The sequence below is a fragment of the Xiphophorus maculatus genome, chromosome 7, assembly GCF_002775205.1.
Source record: "Xiphophorus maculatus strain JP 163 A chromosome 7, X_maculatus-5.0-male, whole genome shotgun sequence".
In the NCBI taxonomy this organism is placed as follows: Eukaryota; Metazoa; Chordata; class Actinopteri; order Cyprinodontiformes; family Poeciliidae; genus Xiphophorus; species Xiphophorus maculatus.
Window position 1 is genome coordinate 8,932,274 of NC_036449.1, and position 11,488 is coordinate 8,943,761.

At 39.6% G+C, this 11,488-nt stretch overlaps 1 protein-coding gene across 1 annotated transcript; it reads right to left on the reverse strand.

Moving 5' to 3' along the window:
* Nucleotides 1–1,479: 1,479 nt before the first annotated feature.
* On the reverse strand, nucleotides 1,480–10,652 carry LOC102234524 (solute carrier family 22 member 4-like). Its single transcript, XM_014470226.2, has 11 exons — nucleotides 10,224–10,652; nucleotides 8,261–8,476; nucleotides 7,641–7,744; nucleotides 6,646–6,800; nucleotides 5,649–5,820; nucleotides 5,078–5,204; nucleotides 4,926–5,014; nucleotides 4,434–4,648; nucleotides 2,880–3,062; nucleotides 2,633–2,768; nucleotides 1,480–2,412 (listed from the first exon to the last, which is right to left on the reverse strand). The coding sequence occupies exons 1-11, from the start codon at nucleotides 10,431–10,433 to the stop codon at nucleotides 2,310–2,312; spliced, it is 1,710 nt and encodes a 569-aa protein (XP_014325712.1). The 5' UTR covers nucleotides 10,434–10,652; the 3' UTR covers nucleotides 1,480–2,309.
* Nucleotides 10,653–11,488: the final 836 nt, after the last annotated feature.

An 11,488-nucleotide genomic window follows, 5' to 3' on the forward strand; every position in this document is an offset into this window, starting at 1 on the left:
CAGTAATATGACTGAAGGAGGCGCTGTTGCTGCATACATCTGCTGTCTCTTATGACACTAAAATCTGGTTACGAGTCTCACACATTAACCTCTCCACTCCTCACTTCAAGAAACTCACCATCAAAATTTATTTCATTATTTAAAACTAAATTCATACAGCAGAGTTAGCAGGTAGCACTGCATGCGCAACAAGAAAAGTTCTGATTTGCCTAGGCTCGTCTGCTTGGCGTTTACATGTTCTCTCTGAGCTCTCTTCAGGTACCGGGGCGTCCCCCCAAAGTCCAAAAACCTGAACGTTAGGTTAATTGGTCTCACTATCTGTTCATGGTTCTTTGACCTGTGTGTTTCTGTGATTGACCAGTGACATGTCCAGGGTCTACTCTGCTTCTTGCCAAGTGACTGCTGGAAATCACCAACCATCAACAGACAAGTGGATATGGATGAACAAAGACACAGAGCTATATGTTTCAAATGTTTTGTCTCTGTTAATTGGGATGATGACAGCTTGTAATAGATGAAAGCCCAAAAATGTGTTTCTTGGAAAATTATATGAGACCAATAAAAAAACGGCATGCTATAATCATTCTATAAGATATGTAATCATAGAGTGTTAAATTGACAGTAGTCTAGCGGATAACCCTTCAGGGCTATAACCGAGCATATTAATAGAAAGTTGAATGAAGGAAGAACAACCATTGTTGAAAAGGTGCTCAGGCAAGGTTTTACATTAGCTTAGGAGAAAAGGGACTGTTGCTCTGTGACACTTCTGCATTTCATTTGTAAACCAAAGTCCAACCCAGGAATTAGGAAATTCTAGACCACTTTGTGCTTCATCCTACTGAAAAGGTTTATGGAGATGCTGATTTCCTTTTACAGCAGGACTTGGCGTCAGTCCACAAGGCCAAAGGTACCAATACCTCCATTAATTACCATGGGTTAGGGTTAAACTGGCCCCATGAAGAGTAAGTTGTAAGCAGGACGAACGTGTAAAAAATGAAGACAAGCTGAAGGCCACTTACTTCCCAGTAAATAGATCTGATTTTCAGTAAACTCAGATTTGTAAATTCATTTTTTATTGGTTATATGTAACATCTAAAATTTCAGAAAATTTTAAGTTTTGTTCAGTTATCAGCCATGATGATCATCAATAAGCAGAAATAAATGAGCAGACATAAATGTATCTGTGTGTGTGTGCAAGTTTCACTGTTTGAATAAATTTATGAAATAAATAGATTTAAAAAAAATTCTAACTTACTCAGTTGCCACTGTATGTTATTCAAACATTTAGCGATACAAGTTGGTGCTTATGGCTTTCAGGCCAGCAGGGGGCTCCAAAGAGCATATTTCTCTCAGATATTAAAAACCTCAAAACATCTGATTTATTTTTACATTTATTATTCCCATCTTTTTTATTTAATTACTCAGAGGAAATTACCTTGTTCATTAAGAAATATTTGATGCTATTGTGGTAACTTTGGCATTTGAATAGATTCAACTAAAGAAATAGGAATAAAAATGAATTCAAATTTCTGCTCATCTGTCACATACAATCACCACTCGAACACAGTGCTGTTTGTTGTTGCAATATGGAAAATTTTGAAAGAGTTCAAGTGGCATGAATACTTTTTCAACACACTGTACACTTTGTAAGATGATGTAATAGACAGGAAAATGACCCCCATATCGTCACGATAACATGCAAAAGACATATGATCCAAGTTTATTGAACAGCGAAAATAGCATATTCTTGATTTGTGCATATGTCAGGTTTGTGAATATTAAACCTGACATATGCACAACTGAATATTTGGTCTTCACTGCACAATTAAAACCCTGAATGCTAAATGTACACCTGTTGTTCAAGTTCATGTTGTTCAAGTTCATGTGCAGTGCAAAAAAAGACAAAAATGCTGCCAATACACCAATAATTTCCAAAACAATTTTATAATTTAACTAACTGAATATTCAGAAATTACTTATGTCAGAAAACCATCATAGGATTTCTCCGTAGTGTTCTTCCATTTTCAGTTCTATGTATATTATGTTCCTCATCTCAGTTCCAGCATTTCAGTCCTTCAGTAAAACAAAGCGCAAAAGTTATTTGCTGCAGCAGACTGCCGTGTGCTTTCATGTCTCTCACTCTTAGGTCAATTTGAGTTTAGGTTGTTTCTGAGTCCCACAACCCTCCGTTCGTGCTGTATGGAAGACTTGTTGATGCATGACTTCAAACTCCTTCAGTTACCGAGGAGCATTTCCAAAATAAAAAACCATGCACCTTGGTACTGGTAGATATGATATCAGTGGTTGCTTTATAAACAAGTTGTGCAGATGATCTCAATTGATGGAGTCTGCTCCTTAGCGATTTTTTCTTCTTCCTTCAAAGCAGTTTTGGAGGCCCAGGGACATGCAAACCTGTAAATCAGATGAGCAGAAATGCATCAGTATCTGCTTTAAGTGATTCGTTTTCTGATCACTAAAGTGCAGCGATCCCTTTACCCCAGATAACATGTCATTTTTTTGCAACATTTTTGAAAACTATTTATGTTTTTCCATCTCACAATTGTACCCAAATTGGTGTTAGTCGGTCACAGAAAATCCCCCCAAAATATCCTGAAGAATCGCAAAAACTCACCACTGTGTCACCGGCATCTGCTCAATGGTATCAGGAAGTGGCTGTCGGAACGTTTCTGGCAGAAAGATGCAGAGAAGAACGCCGAGAAGTGACAGAACACCCAAAGTAATCCAGGGTAGGAGCTTGTTAAACTCAGCTGGAGACAAAAATCCAATCAAATCTCATCTGAATAGAGTTAAATATTAGACTCAGTTTCTAATTGATATCTTTAGATCCCTTACAATCTGTAGGCATTTAAAGGTCTCACCCATCTCAAGCAAATATGGTGACACAGAGGAACCCACTCTGGAGAACATGGCACAGGAAGACATTGCCGTATTTCTGATGACTGTGGGAGACAGCTCTCCAGTGTAGGTGTACACCACCCCATTTCCTGCCAGAACACCAAATTTACCCAACAGTACTAGGGACATGGTAAGAGTTGGGTAACCTGCAACAAAGGATGAGGTGCTGTGAGGCCACAAGTAGTAAAAATACTTTTGTAAATGCTGCTAGGCAAACTGTAAACTTGTTTCAACAAGCGTTTCTTCAGCAGTGGAGTCTTGTGCAGTGAGTAGACATAAAGGCCACAGTGGCTGAATGTTTTAATTATTGTTTTCTTCAAAACAATTGTACCTGCTAATTCCATGTCTTTCTGAAGCTCTTAATGGTCATTGACTCGTGGATTATTCACTTGTTCTCCATGCTCTGCCTGATATCTTGCAGGGAACACGTCTTGGCTGTTTTATAGTGCAGTGACTTTCTTTCAAATTTCAGATTTTGGGAGCTTTTCTTATATTTAAAAAAGAAAACAACAACAAAAAACTATTTGATTATCCCCAAGACAGTTAAGAAATGTTCAGTTTACCAATCAGACAAAATAGGACCTTTTTTGGAAGGTGTGCATTTTACTACAACTGGCATAAAACTGAATATCATGCTTTCGGTCAAACACAATGTTTTTAGTGCGATGGTGATGGGACCTGGACACTTTGTTGCAACTGAAGGAGCCATAAATTCTTTTCTGACACCAAGTGTCATGGCAGAACATGTTGTCGGAGTATGTCTTGCTATCACAAATGAAAGTTTATCTTAGACTTTTGTTATGCAAGCAGGACAGTCAACTAGCAAGAGCTCTCTTATGAATGACACGAGAAAGCAAAATGAAGGTTTTGCTGTGGTCTAATCAATGTGGTTGCATTAAAAATTAAAGAAGAGTGGGACAAAATTCCTGCACAGTGATGTGAAAAAACTCATTGTCAGTTGCTGCTGCCAAGAATGACACAACCAATCATTAGGTTCAGGAGACGATAACCTTTTTACACAGAGCCAGGTTTGTTTGGACATCTTTGTCTCATAAATGATATGAAACAAACTACACTTTGTTCTTACTAAAGTAAATTTTGTCTGATACAATGTTTGAGGATGATCTGAAACATTCAAGTGACAAAATAGCAGAAACAGAAGAATTCTGTAAGGAGGTAAATACTTCTTCACTGCACTGGATTAATGCATTAATCTTTCATTATTTTGAAGAAGCCAGTGTGGCGTTAATAGAGTTTGAATAAGATGTTGAAGTGAAGAAGCACACACTAAATACAAAAAAAGGGTAGATTTAGACACTGTTTGCATTCATAAAGTCACTGCACAATGATTGAAACAACATCAGTTTTGACTCAAGTAAAGCTTTCTGAAATGTTTGCCAGATTTTCCTCTTTATACCCAGATCTGTAGAGGTTTGTTTTCTTGTTTAAGTTGTTTATTGTTTATTGTGCGTTTCTGTAAAAGTCAGAGAATACAGTCTAATGCTTCTCATGCTCACTTTTCATGGTGCCCTGGATGAAGAGCAGCGCCAGTGCCCCCAGCAGGGAGAAACCGATGAATGAAAGACGGCGAGGAAAGCTGCGCGCAGCCAGCCAGCTGGCAAAGTATGCTGGGAGCTCCACAACTGTGAGCAGGAAGTAGTTCAGGAAGAGATTGCCATACAAAGTGGACATGCTGAAGGACAAGCCAAAGTAGCTGGCACTCATGGAAAACCTGCAAAGAAAGAAACGGACTTAAACTCCAAACCGGATTGATTTTAAATGATTTTAGATTTCTAAGTAAACAACCAGAAGGAATTTATATTTGTTAACTCAAAATATTTTTACTGGATCAAAATTAGACCTTTAAATATGGCGTGACTATAGCAGTTTTTAAAATTATTTTCAATCTTCTCAATAGAAGAAGCTTTGATTTGGCAAATTGTATCTGCTTGGACGATGCAATCTTAAACAAAATGGTTTTCCACAAAAAAAAAAATGTTGCAGCTCACCAAATTAGCCACAGCTTCAGTGTTATATGCCGAATCTTTGCAGTCTTCAGCAGGTCCAGGAAGCTGACAGACTCTGCTGCTTTTTCAGCCTGCCGAGAGAATGTGAGAAACCACCTACAATTTGCCAGCGAGGTTCAGCTGGTGGGTCCTACCTTGGGAGGGAGGAAAATGACCGGAGGAGCCTCCACTCGGTTCACCAGAGCCGCTGACCTCAGCAGAAGCTCGGCCTCCTGCAAGCGGCCACGAGACAGCAGCCAGCGAGGAGACTCTGGAACCAGCCTGGTCGACATTTAGACACGCAATCAGGGACGTAGACGCAGTTGCCCAAAAGCTCCCAAAAAAGAAGCCCCTTGCACATTTGGTCACTAAAACCAGTAGCTTAATTACGGAGTGAGCTCACGCCATAACTACTGTATACTAAATGTCACTTCTACAGCAGAGTGAGACAATATTGCGCTATGTTTGTTTATCAGCAAGTACAAGAACTACAGCTGAAAGTAGCAAATGTGTTGCAGTTCTTGGCGAGAACACTTTTTGATTTAGTTGTGTCACACCACTGTGTGAATTTGCACTGTGATGCAAATTCACCTTCCTTGGAGGAGATGATGCTTCCTTATCAATCGGTTACTACAGTATTATATCCCTTTTCTGTAAGTCTTGGCGTAAAGATGCGGACTGCGAAAAAAAAAAAAAAAAATCAACGGTGTAGTGAGACCATCTTACCACCAGAGGGGGATGCAAGCCAAGCCAGGCACAGCCATGATGAGCGATAGGTGTCTCCAGCTTCTGACCAGGTATGCGGTTCCTGGCAGCAGCATCATGGAGAATGCATAGACAAAAGGCTGGCCCAGGCTGGAGAAGAGGATTCTGCTGGAGCCCACAAGGATTTCTGAACCTGTGGAGAAAACACTGACATTTTATTGTGTCTGATATTAGTTTCTAGCTTAAATGATATGTTCTGACCATTTCTAACATCCAGAATACATTATATATGCTAATAAATGACAAAGTGATAAAAGGAATTAACACAGATTTAATCTGAAATGTGATCATTTAATGGGAACCTATTATGCAAAATTCACTTTTTACATGTTTTTATTTTGGGTCTCAACTGCTTCTGAAAATAGCCACGCAGCTAGTTTATGCAACATGTAAATGGTTTTTGGTGTCTGGAAAAATTAGTTGTTTCAAAAACCGCCTGAATGTTGAGCCATAATGAATGGGCACTGCACCATTACCTAGCAACCCTAGTCGAGTCCAGGCCTTCATCTTCATCTTCATCTAACCAACCTAAGTAGATCTCCAGCAAGTTTGGTCAGGTGGATATAACCACTGCATGCACCGAACAATGGCTGGTGGAAAGGACAAGTGTTTTGTTGTTTACTTACCACTTGCTGCATTCCTGCTGGCTGTGCAGGAGGCTCCACTTCTGCTTTTCAAATTTGCACAGCTGTATAATTGTGCATCTGTTGGCAGTTATTTTCAAGTGTGGGTGTAAATATTGAGTTACACCCACACTCACATAGATCTAAAGTGACAAGAGGCCCTAAATTAACTTATTCTAAGATGGAAGTAATGAACATGTTTTGCTTAGCCTATACACCTATCCCATTCAAGGAAGCATAACAAGTCACCTTTAAAAAAACAAATGAGGTTTTCTGATTTGAGTGGCCATGAACACATTAGGATGGTGAGAGTAAAGATCCACAACCAAACATACCCAGCACAAACACCACAATGTAGCAGGCGATCTGACCCAGGCCCAGCATAAAAAAGAGAACAGTGAAGACAGGCCAGGATGGAGCGAAAGCCACCGCACTGCTGAAGATGCTGAGGATGGCGATGGACCCGAACAGGACGGGCTTCCTGCCAAACCTGCAGCGCCAGAACAGAGAAGGACTCAGCCGTAAATGCAACAGATACAATCATGGCAAAAAGGAAATGTCCTGATCATCATTATTCAACCTCAACTGCTAATTGTGTTCATTGGTGAAATGTAAATAATTGGGCTGTTTGTGCTAAAGGAAATCAATCAGGAGCTATTTAAAAAGCACAACTCTCTTACACAAAATGCTATTTTTAATCATCTGAGTGATTCAACCTTTGACCTAGAGTTGAATTTGGGTCAAATCTTGTTATATTATGATGCATTTTTTGCAAACACCTAAAATTGTGAATTTTTCTGATAAACCAAATGTGCAGCTGTGTATTTTATAATTGTTATTTAATTAACAAAGGCTCAAAATTCCGGGATGTGTGAAAAACACAGACCCTCCATACTGCATTCATAGGTTTTACTCAGTTAATCAAATGCACTGTATAAATGTTCCTGTTCACGCTATGATAACGAAAGCCAAACATTAGCAAAAATCTGTATGAAAATATTTTCTAATGCTAATTATAAGCATTTTTGAGTCCATCATTTCAAGAAAATGACTTTGATAAAGGAAGCAGGTCATCACCAGATGTTTGACGATAATGAAAAGGCCTCTGTTTGACAGAAAACAAAATGTAAACGTCATTATTAGCTTAGATTATTATAAGATATTTTTAGATTCGTTATACTTCTGTGCAAGACTGAAACATGCAATCAAAAAACATGGCAATTCTATAACTAAACGGCTTAGAAATGATTCAAATTTCTAAATCATTTATGCTTTGGGGACGGGTAGATACTTCATTTTGCAAACATTAAATGAGGAGACGGAGAGTCACCGGTCAGAGATTAGTCCGGAGATGAAACATCCAGAAAGTCCTCCCAGAAAGTAGACGAGAGAAGTCAGAGGCTGTTTCCACTGTTCGCTGCACACCAGGTCGAACTGGGAGGAAAACAAACATTTAACTCAAACCCCCAACAAAAAAACCCCAACAACAACTAGCTTCAATCTTTCAGTTTTGTTCATCTTAACCAGTTCACTCAGATACAGCTCTCATCTTTCTTGTTCCTCTGAAGGTTTTCTTAGTTGAGCTTCATCAATCTTTCTATCTACCTCCAACTTTTGTGTCAAGCCGTCGGTTTCAGATGTTTCAAAAGCACAAACTGTCACACATTGTACTGCTCAGACAAAAAGAAATTCAAAACGTTTTTCTTTTTCTTTTTAAACCATGAGGCGTGTTTAAATGATTATATTATGCTCAAAATGCAGTCAATGATTGTGGGGAAAGGTCACGACCTTGCAGTGATTTATGAGTAAGAATCAGTTCAGAATGACTGAGTCTGAACATAAAGAACCAGCTGAGGTGTGTGTTACTGTGTGTTACTGTGTGTTACTGCCATACTGAAACAACCATTAACTCCGTGCTGCTTTTTTATTCCAAACAGAGAGTGATAATACCTCCGTGACCACAGTGGACTGGAAGTACTGCGTACTGTAGGTCCATCCATCTCTACAGCCCTCCCGCTTCAGGCTTGACAGGAGAACCTCTGGCCTTGATCCCGGCGCAGACTGGTTCTGCAACCAGTTTGGACTGGCTCCCATTGCAGACAGGTTCCTAACCAGGTCCTGCTCATACCGGCTGCAGCTGCTTCTCTCCGGCTGCCCGGCCACCTGCTAACCAGGAAACAATGTAATTACAGTTCCACAATTTATTAATTTTTTTCTGCTACAGAGGACGGGGCAGCTGTACCAGAACAGACTGCATCAGATCTGACCTGGTCAGTTGTTACTGGTCAGGTCAGGAATGGGAACTGTATCAACGATGAAACCTTCCACCAAATTATTCACATCTGTGTGTATTTTATGTCTGATAGTACATGCTTTGAGTATATCTACAAATCTGTGCATCCTAATGTAACACAGTGCTCCTAAAATGCCTTTACTGAGTGTTTGTGTGCACCATTGTAGTTAAATATAATATGATTTTCTTACATATTAGAAGTCATCTAAATGGACACGTTTCAGACTTCATCATGTTTAGACTGTGTAGAATATACACTCTATTCTGTAGGTTTTGGTGTTTCTCAACATTTGTCTTAAAATATTTGACAACTACCATTTGTTTTTATTTCTCGTTCATAAATAATAACTGCTATTAAGTGTGCATTTGAGAGAAAGTGTTCCTGTTTTTATACACACAACAACCAGAGCAAAAGGTGTTATTTTCTCAAAGACCAGCGCTGTGTGTGCTAAGTAGACGAAGCAGAAAAAAGAAATACCATCAACTGAACGCTGGTGGTGATTATGTGAGAACACACTGCACAACTAAACCTTTTCACTCAGCAAGTGAATTTGAAAAGAATGATAATTACATAAAACTGTTTATTTTATTTTTCTATTGTAACAAATTAGCATAGTAAACTCTCTGGAATCTGACCTGACTCCTGAAACATAATTTTTGGGCTAATTAGTTAATCAGCCATCAATCGCAATCAGGTGAACTGAAGCAGGGAAACAGTGGCGCAGTTGGTAGAGCTGTTGCCTAGCAGTAAGAAGGTCCTGGGTTCGATTCCCGGGAATCTAAGGAGTTTGCATGTTCTCCCTGTGCCTGGTGGGTTCTCTCCGGGTTCTCCGACTTCCTCCCACAGTCCAAAAACATGACTGTTAGGTTAATTGGTCTCTCTAAATTCTCCGTAGGTGTGAGTGTGTGCATGGTTGTTTGTCCTGTCTGTCTCTGTGTTGCCCGGAACGTTAGCTGGAGATGGATGGGTGGACACGCTGATCTAAATTGTCTCTAGTGTGTGTGGGTGAGGGTGTGTGTGTCTCTGTGTTGCCCTGTGACGGACAGGCCGTACCTCGCCTAGAGATTTCATGAGATAGAAATCAGGCCACTGCAATCAGGCAGTATTGAAAATAAATGGCTAAATGCTATTTGTTATAATAATTTTATAATCTGGAATGATATTTATTTATAACTAAATATAAATAAATAAAATTAGATGAGTTAATGAATTGATGTAGTTGTTACAAGCCAATCGTCTGATTCTTCCAACCTCACGTTTAATCTTCTAAAGCTCTACTTTTGGCAGACCTGAAAATGTGACACTTTGTGTGCCTAGCAGCTACTGTATTTCTAATTCCTCTGCTGTTTGTTGCATCGAGCATAATCTTTAACTGCTACAGCTTATGCCTCGTGCAACAATATATTACGAAGGAAATTGATAGTAAAGGTCATGTGAGGGCAAACAGTTAAAACAAATGGAGAATAGCAGCTTAGTTTGTTATTCACACCTGAACAGATGCGAGCAATTTACTTACATAACATCATAAACAATAAAGATAACAGTAAAACTTCCACATCCTATAATGGCTGAAATGTTTTGCCAAAATGAATGCCTTCACTGGCTCAGATTCAGAATACCTCCGCTGGGATGCTGGCCTGTATCCACTCCTGGCTCAGGTTACTGTGGGCAGGGATGTCACAGTGGTGTGGGGGGCTGGCCAGCAGGAAGATGACAGACAGGATGTTGTATCCACATGGAACGCAGGTGAGGCAAAGAACAAAGAAGATTCTCCTCTGGAACGGACCCCAGCTCCCCAGAAACAACACCGACTCCTCGTAATCCTGCATTTTCCTTATTTAAGCCCCCAAAACTAATCCGAGATTCAGATTCCTCTACTTGTTATAATGCAGGGGTCAGGGAGCCACTCTCTCTGGAGACCGTATACACTCGTACTTTAGCTACTTGCACATAATTTTCCCCATAATGTACTATGTCTGCAATACCAAGCACATAAATCTTACATCTGTGCTCTGGTTGCTGCAGTGTCAAGAGTCTTTCTGCTGCTCCGTGTCGCCTTTATTCCACAAGTGAGAGAAAAACTCCTCCTCTCATCCAGCCCCTCACATCCGCCTCTCATTTAAAAAGTACGATTTCACCCTCAAACTGCAGCGTCACAGCAGCTCAACAAAAACTGTCTTAAAAAGTTCAAAGTTTTATCTCAGGATCCTCCAGAACAACAAAAGGGACAGTAGTGACTTTGTAACCAAACGTATCTTCTTCCTGAGAAGATCTTATCTTCTGAGGAACATTTGAAATAATGAAAAGAAAAAAAACCCATTTCAAACAAGTTGTTTATGTAAGCTGAATTTTATCAGAGAAGGAGAGAAAAGAGGTGATATTTTCTGACCAATTTGAAACAGTCAGCTGATGTTGGGTTGGCTTGAGATGCTGTTTAGTGCAGTGAATGTGTGCAGTGATGTCAAATGACTTGTTTGACTTTATCTGCGTCCATCAGCTTATGTTCTAATATATGCGCAAAAAAAACACCTCATGCTTCATGAAATATTCCAAACTGCTTTACGTTGCTTAATAATAAAAGGCTCAAATGAATTAGTTTGGACTTCTAGAAATGTTCCATCGTGAAAGGAAACTCTTAATATTGCATAATAATGAAAACAAGATTCTCGTCTTTTTTTTTTTTTTCCAGCTAAAAGTCTGAAAAGTGTTGCTTGCGTTTGTATCCGACCACATTTCTCCTGAGTCACAGCAGCAAGCGATCTCCCATCGTTGCACGTCTGGAGGCTGAAACTTTTGCCCGTTCTTTGTTGCGAATTCTCTCAAACTCAATTTGATTGGATGGAGAGCATCTCTAACCAAAGCTAGATTTATATCTGGGATCTTT